Source organism: Squalius cephalus, assembly GCF_949319135.1.
Source record: "Squalius cephalus genome assembly, chromosome: 9".
Taxonomy (NCBI): domain Eukaryota; kingdom Metazoa; phylum Chordata; class Actinopteri; order Cypriniformes; family Leuciscidae; genus Squalius; species Squalius cephalus.
This window is the reverse complement of record NC_137130.1, coordinates 36,998,307-37,010,135: the sequence shown is the minus strand read 5'-3', so window position 1 is coordinate 37,010,135 and position 11,829 is coordinate 36,998,307. Positions and strand designations below refer to the sequence as shown.

The 11,829-nt window shown below is 38.1% G+C and overlaps 1 protein-coding gene across 1 annotated transcript in view; it reads left to right on the top strand.

The window, feature by feature from the left end:
* LOC307164121 (FERM, ARHGEF and pleckstrin domain-containing protein 1) overlaps nucleotides 1-10,081 on the top strand; it is a 46,658-nt gene extending 36,577 nt beyond the window's left edge. Inside the window, exons 19-26 of the mRNA XM_079880554.1 lie at nucleotides 1,019-1,218; nucleotides 3,011-3,100; nucleotides 3,208-3,290; nucleotides 4,977-5,086; nucleotides 6,261-6,436; nucleotides 6,518-6,625; nucleotides 7,462-7,613; nucleotides 8,619-10,081. Of these exons, the coding sequence (XP_079736680.1) occupies nucleotides 1,019-1,218; nucleotides 3,011-3,100; nucleotides 3,208-3,290; nucleotides 4,977-5,086; nucleotides 6,261-6,436; nucleotides 6,518-6,625; nucleotides 7,462-7,613; nucleotides 8,619-8,694 (995 nt within the window). The 3' untranslated portion in view covers nucleotides 8,695-10,081. The remainder of the gene's footprint in view (nucleotides 1-1,018; nucleotides 1,219-3,010; nucleotides 3,101-3,207; nucleotides 3,291-4,976; nucleotides 5,087-6,260; nucleotides 6,437-6,517; nucleotides 6,626-7,461; nucleotides 7,614-8,618) is intronic.
* Nucleotides 10,082-11,829: the final 1,748 nt, after the last annotated feature.

The following is an 11,829-nucleotide window of genomic DNA, read 5'->3' as shown; positions in this document are numbered from 1 at the left end:
GCAGAAGGGACTCGTACCTCCATGAAGAAGGAGAGTCACGATCGCAATGCCAACATGAACATGCTCTTGTGGCCCAGGCATGTGAGACAGCGATCATGTCACAACCTCTCGGCTCCCAAGCAAAATATGAATGAAGTGAGTAATGCCGGTCATATGTATGTCTGGGTAGGTGTGACTCGGCATGCAAATCTCACTAGCCAATGTCCATTGGCTCGTTTAGTTACTACTTGAAGGTGATTGTGATCACTGACCCCAATACGTCAGTATCGACGTAACGTCGAACGTGACTGATGGAATGGGAATGTAATTAATTCCTGTGATGAAAGCTGAATTTTCAGCATCATTACTCCAGTCTTCAGTGTCCCATAATCCTTCAGAAATCACTCTAATATGATGATCTGATGATCAATAAACATTTATGATTATTATCAATGTTGAAAACAGTTTTGCTTCTTCATATTTCTGTGGAAACTGAAATATTTCATTGAAATGAATATATTCACAAGACAATATAAATGTCTTTACTGTCATTTTTGATCAATTGAATTCATCCTTACGGAATGAAAATATTAAATTCTTTCAAATAAATAATTATACTGAACTAGGGCTGGGTGATTTAAATCGTGATATTGTTATGCGCATCTCGTCAGTAAAGACGGTTTCTTGATTAGTAGTAAATCGCCTTCACCTGCTTTCAGATGGGGCGGCATTCACTACAAAGAGCCGTAGTTCACTGACAAGCTGAGCCATATCGCATTAATTATCGCTGGCGATACGTCCGCGATTTTAATGCGATATGGCTCAGCTTGTTAGTTAACTACGGCTCTTTGTAGTGAATGCCGCTCCATCTGAAAGCAGGTGATGGCGATTTACTACTAATCAATGAACCGGCTTTACTGACGAGATGCGCATAACAATATCACGATTTAAATCGCCCAGCCCTATACTGAACCCAGACTTCTGAATGTTGGTGTGTTTATTTGTGTGCAAATACTGTATGTGCTTGTGTGTGTTCTAGCTGCATTGGACGATGTGTGTGAATTGGAGGCTGTGCTTCATCCTGGTCTGGAGGAGATCGAGAACTATCAGAAACTCCTGGAACTTCAGAAGGATGTGATTGGTGCTGAGCATCTGGCCACGGCGGGACGCCAGCTCGTCAGATTGGGCTGCCTCAGCAAACTCTCTGGGAAAGGCCTTCAACAGCGCATGTTCTTCCTGGTGAGATTTCACAATACGCATACACACACATCTATGTTTATATGATGGTAGCGACTTCTCATTCACTCTTAAAAATAAAATGTTGTTATGAGAAGAATGAGGCGGGAACCGGAGAACATTTAAAGACTTTCATCACAAAATAAACACAAAGCGAAAGTAAAAGCGGCAGCCCCTCATGGACGACTGCTGCACACACATAAACAAAACATAACAAAATAGTCCAGGCCCACGTTTAGAACCATATTTTTAAGAGTGTATTGTACTTATGTTAAAGGAGACATATCATGCTTTTAAATTGTTCCTTTTTACATATAAATCATACATTTGTAGTCTATATAAAGCGGAACTGCAATGCTTGGGTCTGAATTCCTCATTATTATAGCTCCACAGGCCCCTTTTCTACCCCTTTTCTGATGTGCGTCTGAGAGCAACTCGTTTTGGTGCGGTCTCTTTAAAAACAATTGAGACACTTCATACCCCGCCCCCTCTCCAGGATGCAGAGGTTCAACTCCACCCCGTTCGGCCATTTTTGTAGTTTGATAGCAGAGATACGATTATCTAGCGGCACAGAAACTTTTTATTCACACGTTATTAACAAAATGTCAACAACGGAAGACTTGTCCAGCCAGCCTTACATGTTCGAGCCAGAGTCGGAGCCGGAGCGAGATGAAAATGAAGACGACGAACCTGCAGAACAACGTCTTCATATGGAAGTATCGCAATGGTACTGTATTTACACATGAAACTTTGGTCTTCCGACCTTTTACCACCGTGTCGATTTATTTTGATTAATATGTGCGAGGGAGAGAGAGCAAGACAGCGTCTAGTTTGGAGACGGTGTCTTGTTTACACTTTCGCCTGGCTCCGAAGAGAGAGAGAGTGCGTGCGCGCGACTGGGTCTCTCTCTCTCTCTGCTCGTTCTTTCAGTTAAACATGCACCCTGTCACAAGCGCAGCAGTTCATCTACATTAGACGGTGTAATGAAGCGTGTGGGTTACTACATCCAACAACCGAACATTTTAACTTACCCTCTCGTAACTTCTGCATCTTTGAGCTTGGACTACAAAATTCCAGTGAGAAATAATAATGGCGGATTGCTCGAAGTGTTGGGCTGGAAGTCAATGTCCTTATTTGGCAGTTCCGCTGCAAATACTGTGACGTAATAGTTCACAAAACGTCATAGATAACAGAAAAATCGGAACAGGTTGAAAAATAAGGCCAAAACAGAATATAAAGATATCAACGAAGCACCTGAAGAGAATAATTTCAACTTTTCTGTACTTCTAAACACTCCAAATATACAACAAAATGCATTTAAGGGCTAAAAAAGTGGATTTAGCATGATATGTCCCCTTTAAGATAATTACGATAACCATATAACTAACCCAAATTAAAGAACACAGAGCAAATTAGCGTCTGGTTTAAGATATGCTTTTTTGGGGCGGTAAATAATGGCGCAGATACCAGTAAATTGACTAGCGCAACCCTTAGTAAATCACCTTAATCACACCTTGCATGATTAAATAATCTCCTCCCATAAATTTTGCTTCTGAAAGGGAAACTCCTACAAATGCATATATAATAAGGTCAGCCGCAAAAATAACCCTGTCCACACCTTTTCAGCGCAAATTTGTCACTGTGTGTCTTTAGTAAATCCTGACAGTAGTTTTTTAACACCAAAAGAGGGTTCGCACTAGTGCAAGCTGACAAAACGAACACCACCTAACACTAAACTCTTTACATATGAAAATATTTCTGATTAACTCTTCCTTCTCTTTCTATGTGGAGCCAGTTCAGTGATGTCCTGATGTACAGCACTCGAGGAATAACTTCCACCAATCAGTTTACAGTGCACAGACAACTCCCTCTACGCGGCATGACAGTAAGAAACTCATCGGTCTTTCTTTGTGCTGATGTTATTGATTGGCATGATGATCCAGCCATGAGAAACAGACTGTGTGTGTTTGTGTGTGTGTTTGCTGTGTTCAGATCCGGGAGAGTGAGGATGAGTGGGGCGTCCCGCACTCCTTCACACTGACGGTACAGCAGCAGTCACTGGTGGTCGCCGCATGGTAATACTGAAGAATCATTCGCAGTATCTGTGTATCATCAACCAGACAGCTAGGGGTGCATTTCCCTTTGGAGAAACTAACTAGCTAGTCCTGAAACCGTAGTAACTTTAGCCCATGGAAGCCAGTGCATTAATGCGCACCTGCATAAGGGAACATGCGACTAAATAAAATGAATCGATTTTGAATCGCAGAAGAATTGGATACAGGAGAAGAAAGTTCAACACTCTTACTTCAGCAATAAATAAAAAAAAACACAAATGTGATGTTTATCTAAAGTCATTTTTGATTATTAGTATGATTGAATTGGATCCAAAGTCATCAGCAAAGACATTAATTAATACAGTGAGATTAAGTGCATAAAGTATATTTGTGTAATTTAACATATTAAGTTTGCATTTCACTGTTATTATTCATTTTGAGGAATTCTGAATCTGTTTTTGTCACGGCTGGTTGCTGGCAGACAGATGAGGAAGACGTATACGATTCAATTCAAAAGGTTTATTCTCTAAAGATCTAACAGGAAGGCAAACGGATAGCAACACACTCTGAACATAGACAATACCGGACACTGGACTGAAACAGAACTGAACATATGTACAGGTGTTAATGATGGTGACTGATGAGTGCACTGCTGAACGTGATTAGTGTCCGTGACAACAAATGAGTGTCGTAGACAGGTGATGACAAAACATAATGAGTCCAAACTAACGTGAATGTGACAGTTTTTGTGCAAGTGAGAGGACTAAATGCTCTCATTTAGTCCGGATCTACAATAACCATCATGTTCACACAGTTCACACAACGCTTTTCTCCTGATTTCCCTCAACATGAGGACAGGAGAGGCGTCAGTCAAGTAACTTGCCTTACTTATTTGAAAAAGTAACTCAGATATTTTTATAGAAATTTGCATGCATTACTTTAATGCATTACTTTAATCGTTACTTAAAAATATAATCTGATTATGTAACTCATGTTACTTGTAATGCGTTACCCAACACTGATTTTGACACTCAAAATAAAAAATGGGATTTTACTGAGGTTATTAAGGACTTTTCAGCTAGAAAAACATTAAGTCAAAAGTTATGTCATTTAAATATATTCATACATGAGCACAAATTTAAATGTCTATGTATTGACTAATGACCTAGTGACATTTGTATTTGGGGTCGGGGGCCCTACTGTAGCCCAGGGGCCTCTGGTTATCGACAGGTGCTCCTGCCCTCATGTCCCTCCGGGGTTCCCATACACTCTTCCTAATGGCGCTTTAATTCTCTTGACATGCTGAAAGACGTCGAGTGAAAATTGTACATAGAATGAAAGATGCAGATTACGAAGCTTGTTAGCTTGCTAATTTTGCTAAGAAACTATGCTTTAGGTGGAGAGCTGTCGTTCCTAACAACAACTTAGCAATGCTGTTTGCAGATGTTGGTTGAAACTATTGTTTTGGGAAATGACGAATCGTTGAACTGCTGATAACGATGGAACTTGCGCTCACAGCTAACGATGCTTTTGGGAAATGCACCCCAGTACAATAATAGAAAGCAAGTCAACTGTGTAGTAATTGTATAAAATCTCACATTGCATCTGTGTTTTACACATTTTTAATTGATCGGTCCAGTACAGTTTCTTCACGAGATATGTTTGATGGATGAATAAAAAAGCATTGAGGCTTCTTGTGTGTTGTAGTTCAGAGTCAGAAATGGAGAAATGGATGGAGGATTTGAAGATGGCGGTCGACATGGCTGAAGAGTCGAACGGATCGACCTCTGACCTGCTGACTCCCAGCAAGGATGTCAGTAAGTCACACATAATCCCATCACACATTCTGGACAAGTTTCTTACAAGATTTAATTACCATCAAATTCAAACTGACCCTATTTACTTTAGTAATACATCTTCCTGCTTTCATCAAAATGTCATATTTTGCTGTGCTTCTGAATTGACGGTCCATTGTTTTATACATTTATTTTAATGACTAATTTAATGACTAATTACTCATTTTCAGTGGGTAAAATCAAGTCCTGTTCTGCATTCCTTTCTCATTGAATATCCCTTTTCACTTTGAAATATGTCACATTACGAAAGTACAATGGGTTGCTGATTAATATTTTTTTATGGTATATATTCCATTTTACATATATTTCAAGTACATTTTAGGATACTTTTAAAATTAGTATTTATTATGGCAATAATATACTTTAAAAGAATGTAATTAGGTGTGAACTGAATGTAATGTTTTCAGACACTTATTTGCATGTTAACTGCAATCAAGTGAAAATGTATTATAGTTTAAATTTATATTACATGAAATTAGTTGAAATTTAGTGTTTTTGACCCACTTAAGTAGGACATAAATATATCTTTATTCAGTATGTAATTTCATAATCTCTTTGAAATATGGTTAAAGTTACTTCTGAATGTACTGACAAGCATTTATGATCAACTAAAATATACTTTAATGTCATTTCTATTGACACTTGTATGTCATTTATTTAAATATATTTGTAATCACACATTTGTACTGATAAAGTTGCGATTTAGTACATTTATGACCTTTAAATGTAATATAGAAAAACACACTACAGTTAAAATTATAATCAAGCACTTTCTTAATATGTTAGTCAACACATCAAATTAAGTGTACTTCTTTAAAGCACGACAAAAAATTATTAAAACATGATGATTTGAAATGCACATTAAAGTAAAAGTTTTTAATTATTATTTTACCTTATTACAAAGTCTACTTACTGTAAGTGTGTCAAGAAACAGTCATGAAAGAGTATCTCTTTAATTGCACTTAAGTGACCTCTTATTTCATTATTTCATTTCATTTCATCTGCATGCACAGTTTTTAAAAAATATATATATTTGATAGTCGGAACATTTTGTCAAATGTTAGTGTGTTTTAGTAATGCCATGATTGAATGCCAAAGTTGTGTATCTCAGGATATATTCGTGGGTTTTTCCCAGAATCCTCAGGGGCGTCTGAAGGGGAGTCGGAGGAGGATGTTTGTGGGTCTCGAACATCTTTGCCTCGACACGGCATCAATTCAGCAAACACTCTTCATCGCGGCAACACTACGGCTCACGTGTGTTGGCATCGCAACACCAGCGTTTCCATGCTGGACTTCAGCATAGCGACAGAGGTACCAGTCCTACATCTGCACGATCACCAGTGTGAAAATCATCATCTTCATAAACTTCACTTACACTTACTGTCCTTACAGAACAAGCTCTCAGGAAATCTGCTCAGAAAGTTCAAAAACAGCAACGGCTGGCAGAAACTCTGGGTGGTTTTCACCAATTTCACCCTGTTCTTCTACAAAACACACGAGGTAAAACGGAAACACTCACACACAGTGTTGGGGAGAGTCACTTTGAAAATTGCAGTAATTGCATTAGTTACTTTTTAAGAAAAGTTATGCGCTACATTACTTTTGTGTTACTTTTTCTCACCTGGTCTGGGCATTTTATAATAAAAAAGTGTTATTTTTGGGCAAATGTAAAGACACTTTCACACCAAAATGGAAACAATAAGCCTCAGGCTGAAGGAAATGCAAATTCATGCAATTGTACAGTAGAGGGCGCCGCTCAAACCAACCTTTTTATTTTCAACACTAACTTCACCAATAAAAACTATATATAAAGTCATTTTTAGTAGTAAATATAAAGTACATTGGTCATTAAATGTGAGAAAAGTGAGATTAAATGTATACAAATATTTGTTTTATGTAACATTTAATTATTGGAGGTTTGCATATTCTGATTTAGCATTTAACGGATTTTATTCATTTTGAGAAATACTGAATCTTTTTTGTGCAAGTGAGATGAGTAAATGCACGCTCACATTTAGTCTAGAACTACAATAACCATCATGTTCACACACACACACACACACAGCGCCTCTGCACTTACGATCTCTCTCAACATTGGGACAAGAGAGCTATCACTCAATAAATGGGAAAACAGAAACATATATATTTTGTTGTAAATTTTAAAAGTAATGCATTACTTTACTAGATACTTGAAAAGTAATCTGATTACATAACTCAAGTAACGTGTGATGCGTTCGGCCTACACTGCTCACACAGGCCTCCCTGTGACTCTGTGAATGTGCCGGATCTGTGTGAAATACCTGGACTCTCGCTCACTCCGCTCTTCTCTCTGTCAGGACGAGTTCCCGCTGGCCAGTCTGCCGTTGTTGGGTTACACGATAACAGATGCTGGAGAGTCAGAAAACATCCACAAAGATCACGTCTTCAAACTGCACTTCAAGTCTCACGTTTATTACTTCAGAACTGAGAGTGAATACTTTTTCGAAAGGTACAGCAAAATTCATTATTTATTCATTGTTACATACAGTATATTACATGTACTTCCTCTAGTAATAACAGTAAATTATGCATGATAACAAGCAACTAACCCGAAACATGCTGCTAATATTTATATTTCCTTGTTCCTTGTGTAACTATGCATTTAAGTACTGAGTAATATGAATTAACAACATGCACTTATATAGGGTTAGGATTAGGGTTAATTGCATGTAATTATGCATTATTAGGGGCCGAGCACTGAAAGTGCATAAGCACCTATTGTAATCGTTCGTGCTCTTATTATTATTATTATTATTATTATTAGCCTATAGAACCGCATGTGGGAAAGTTACTGTATGAAATCTGGCACACAGAGGAGAGTCTGAAATGTCACCAGAGCAAATTTGAGTCTCTAACTCAATCCCTGTAGCGCCACCAGCTGTCCAAACTTGCACTCACATTCATGCTAATAACTTTGGAACCGTAAAGGCTAGGGAAAAAAATGTAATTTTCTGTTCATGAATTTTCCATCATGAAAATTTTCAGAAAAAACTACTTTTTTGAACTCCTCCTTGGCAGTTGCTCCAATTTCAACAATATTTAACCAGATCATCTTCACACCATGCCGACAGAAAGTTCAAGGATTCGTCTAACCGTTCTCGAATAGCGCTAATAATGGAATTTGACGAATAGCACACCAAATATTTAACGTGAGGCTATATCTCCGCAACGCTTTAGTGAATTCTGACCAAACTTGGTGTGTGTTATGACAGCCATGACCTGAGGTGACCTGCACAGTTTCGGCACAGTGCCACCTGGTGGTCAGGAGATATGAAAATAAAAAGCTCTTGTTGCTTTTCTGAACGGTTTGGCCAAAACATCTTTAGATTCAGTGAAGCATGTCGAGTCGAACAATACCCAATTTCCCATATCAGCCATTTTGGGCGTCGGCCATTTTGTCATGCATTAGTCACGCTTGATGCTGTCAGACAGTAAGATTTCCGTCTCTGTGCAGATGGATGACGGTGATCAGAAGTGCTACAGTCTCTGCCAGCAGAACCCGCTATCTGAACCGGACTGAACCGGACTGATCCTGCCGTCTGAACCCCACAGAAACTGCCATCTGACCTGGACAGAACACAACACACACCAACAGACCCATGCAGACATATATATATATATCTCAGTGTGTGTGCTTTATGACAACGTCACTTCTGTGACTGACTTTTGTTTTTTAAATGACATAATATGACATTAAAGGGGAATGTCACCACTCGCTTAAGTTCAGAAATCAGCCTCAGGCCAGTTTTATTCCTATCATTTGTAATTATGCCAAATTATTTGTGTGTCTAAAAGGTTCTTAAGCTACATCACTGACATTAACAGTTTTATTATACACTCTTAAAAATAAAATATATATATTTTTTTTTTCTTGCAGCAATGCCATAAAAGAACCATGTCTGGTTCCCCAAAGAACCTTTCAGTGATCAGATCTAAAAAGAACCCTTTTTTTTTCTTTTTGTGAAGAACATTTAAAAAAATCCCCAAAAAATTTGCTCCACTCTAAAGAACCTTTTGCGCAATGAAAAGGTTCCATGGATGTTCTTAACGGAACCTTCAATTCCAGTAAAGAACCTTTATTTTTAAGCGCGAGTAAAAGAGAACGGGTCATGGAGGAATTATGGACTTCATTAAACAGCCTCAAATATCCCAAGGTGCTACGTTCATGATATTGTTTGACTATGACGTAAGGTTTATTAGCACACACACATGGGCTTATTTATAGCACGTGTTGACACACTGAAGTCATTATCTGGAGAAACTGAAAGTGTTCATAAAGGCTCAGAGATGAAGAGAGGTGGAATTCCCCTTTAAACACTCAGCTTTCCTCATAAACACAGAGGTGCTTTTGCGTTTCATCCTCTAGTGTAAACACACACACACACACACACCATGAACAAGCATTTCCTGCGTTTTTTTGTACTGGGCTTTTACAGGATCTCATTTTGTAAGCGATGTTTAATTGTTAAGCCGTAAGTGTCACTTGATGCCTCTAAAAGGAGGCAGATCCATTTCAGTGCCATGTTTTTATAGTGCAAATTTCTATGTTTCTATGTTTTAGACTTTGTTTCTATCAGCTGAAACCATGTTGGGTTCCAGACGCCAATGTGCCAAAACCATTCTGGGTATCTCTGTGTGTTTCCATATTGGACTGAATGGTCAATGATGAAAAGGCATCTGGGATATAGAGGCAAGGGATAAAATATATGAACCTTACAGTGTACATTTCTTTGCTGAGTTTATATTTATAGTGTTAAAGTGCCATAACGCATGACAATTGTTTTTCGCTACGACATTTATTCCGATCACCGTGTAGCATTTGATAATGAAGAGAGGATATTTTATTATTCAAATCTGTGAGAAGACTGACACCCCTCACTGTCATTTTTAAAAATATAATTTTCACCAAATTAAAAATCATTCACCTTAGACACAATGAGCCGCAGCTGTATATTACAGGTTAGTTTAGTCCACAGAAGTAAAGCTTGAAAATGTGCAGATAGTTTCATAAGGCCCAAACACTGCTCAAATGAGAGAGAGAGAGAGAGAGAGAGAGAGAGAGAGAGAGAGAGAGAGAGAGAGAGAGAGAGAGAGAGAGAGAGAGAGAGAGAGAGAGAGAGAGAGAGAGAGAGAGAGAGAGAGAGAGAGAGAGAGAGAGAGAGAGAGAGAGAGAGAGAGAGAGAGAGAGAGAGAGAGAGAGAGAGAGAGATTGATTATTGGAAATGAAAGCAATAAAACCTCATTCCAGAAACGTTTGGCTTGTTCTTCCTGCAAGTGTTTCCTCAGCCTGCATTTCACGTCATCAGTGACGTCACTCCACCAATCACAGACCAGATAGGCTTGAATACACACACACACACACACACACATACACAACGCCACGCATATGCCATAATATACATATGATGATTCTTCAATAACTAAGGATCTGTTTGGTTAAAATGGAAGTGAGAGAGGAGCACATACAGAGTAGACAGGCATAAATACATTTATAAATATTCAAACATTAACATCATTTAATATTGTTTTCTCATTATTTGGAAGCTGTTTTAAAAGACACTATGAAACCACTCAAAAGCCTACTTAGTAAATATTAATTCAGAAACAATTCATTCTTTTTTTCTCTCTCCAAAAAATTGAAATATCAGTAGCCTATAATCACACAAAATAATATATATCACAATTATTTCAAATTATATTTTTTAAAAGTAATATTAAATAAATTAATGCTTTAAATTTATATAAAATTAAAACCTCCATATTAAAAGAATTTAATATTTTTGTTCTCATTACTTGAAGGCTGTTTTAAAATACCATTAGCAAACCATTTAGTTCATTTTCATTTACATTCTGTTCTCTCCACAAAGGAGAAACACTTTTTTTGTTATTATTATTTATTATTTAAATTTTCTATTTTCATTTTTTAAATGTATATTTAAATAATATATATATTTTTTGGGGTGTGTGTGTGAGTGAGTGTGCGCGCGCGTGTGTGTGCGTGCGTGAGTGAGTGTTTGTGTGCGTGAGTGCGAGAGAGAGAGAGAGAGAGAGAGAGAGAGAGAGAGAGAGAGAGAGAGAGAGAGAGAGAGAGAGAGACAGAGAGAGAGAGTGTGTGTGTGTGTGTGTGTATGTGTGTGTGTGTGAGAGAGAGAGATAGAGAGAGAGAGAGTGTGTGAGAGTGTGTTTGTGTGCTTATTTATTTTATTTTATATATTGTCTGTTTTTTTATTTGTACCCAAAGTTTGATGGGGACGAAACAACAAATGAGCAAACGCATAATAGGCTACGACATAAGGCAGTCAGAGTTGCACTCGTGGTGTTGTTGTCAGAGAGGATTTCCTCCTGCTCTCTTCTCCTCTAATGAGATTTCACACACAGGTTTCGCCTCCCGCTGAGATTCACACACACTACACACACTGCTGACTGGAGACTGTGCTCGTCTGACCAGTGAAAGTCAAACCAGGACTAAACTTCAGTCTCGGAATGTCCTCTGACTTCTGAAATGATGTGAATCACTTGTATTCTGCTAGGTGTTTAATTAAAGACCAGTCGGGGTAGCGAATGAACGATTCCTACTATGAATACACTCATGAATATTAATGTATCACGGGCACGTCGCGCGTAAACGCTCCTTTAGCTAAGGATACGGTTATTTTTTATTTTAT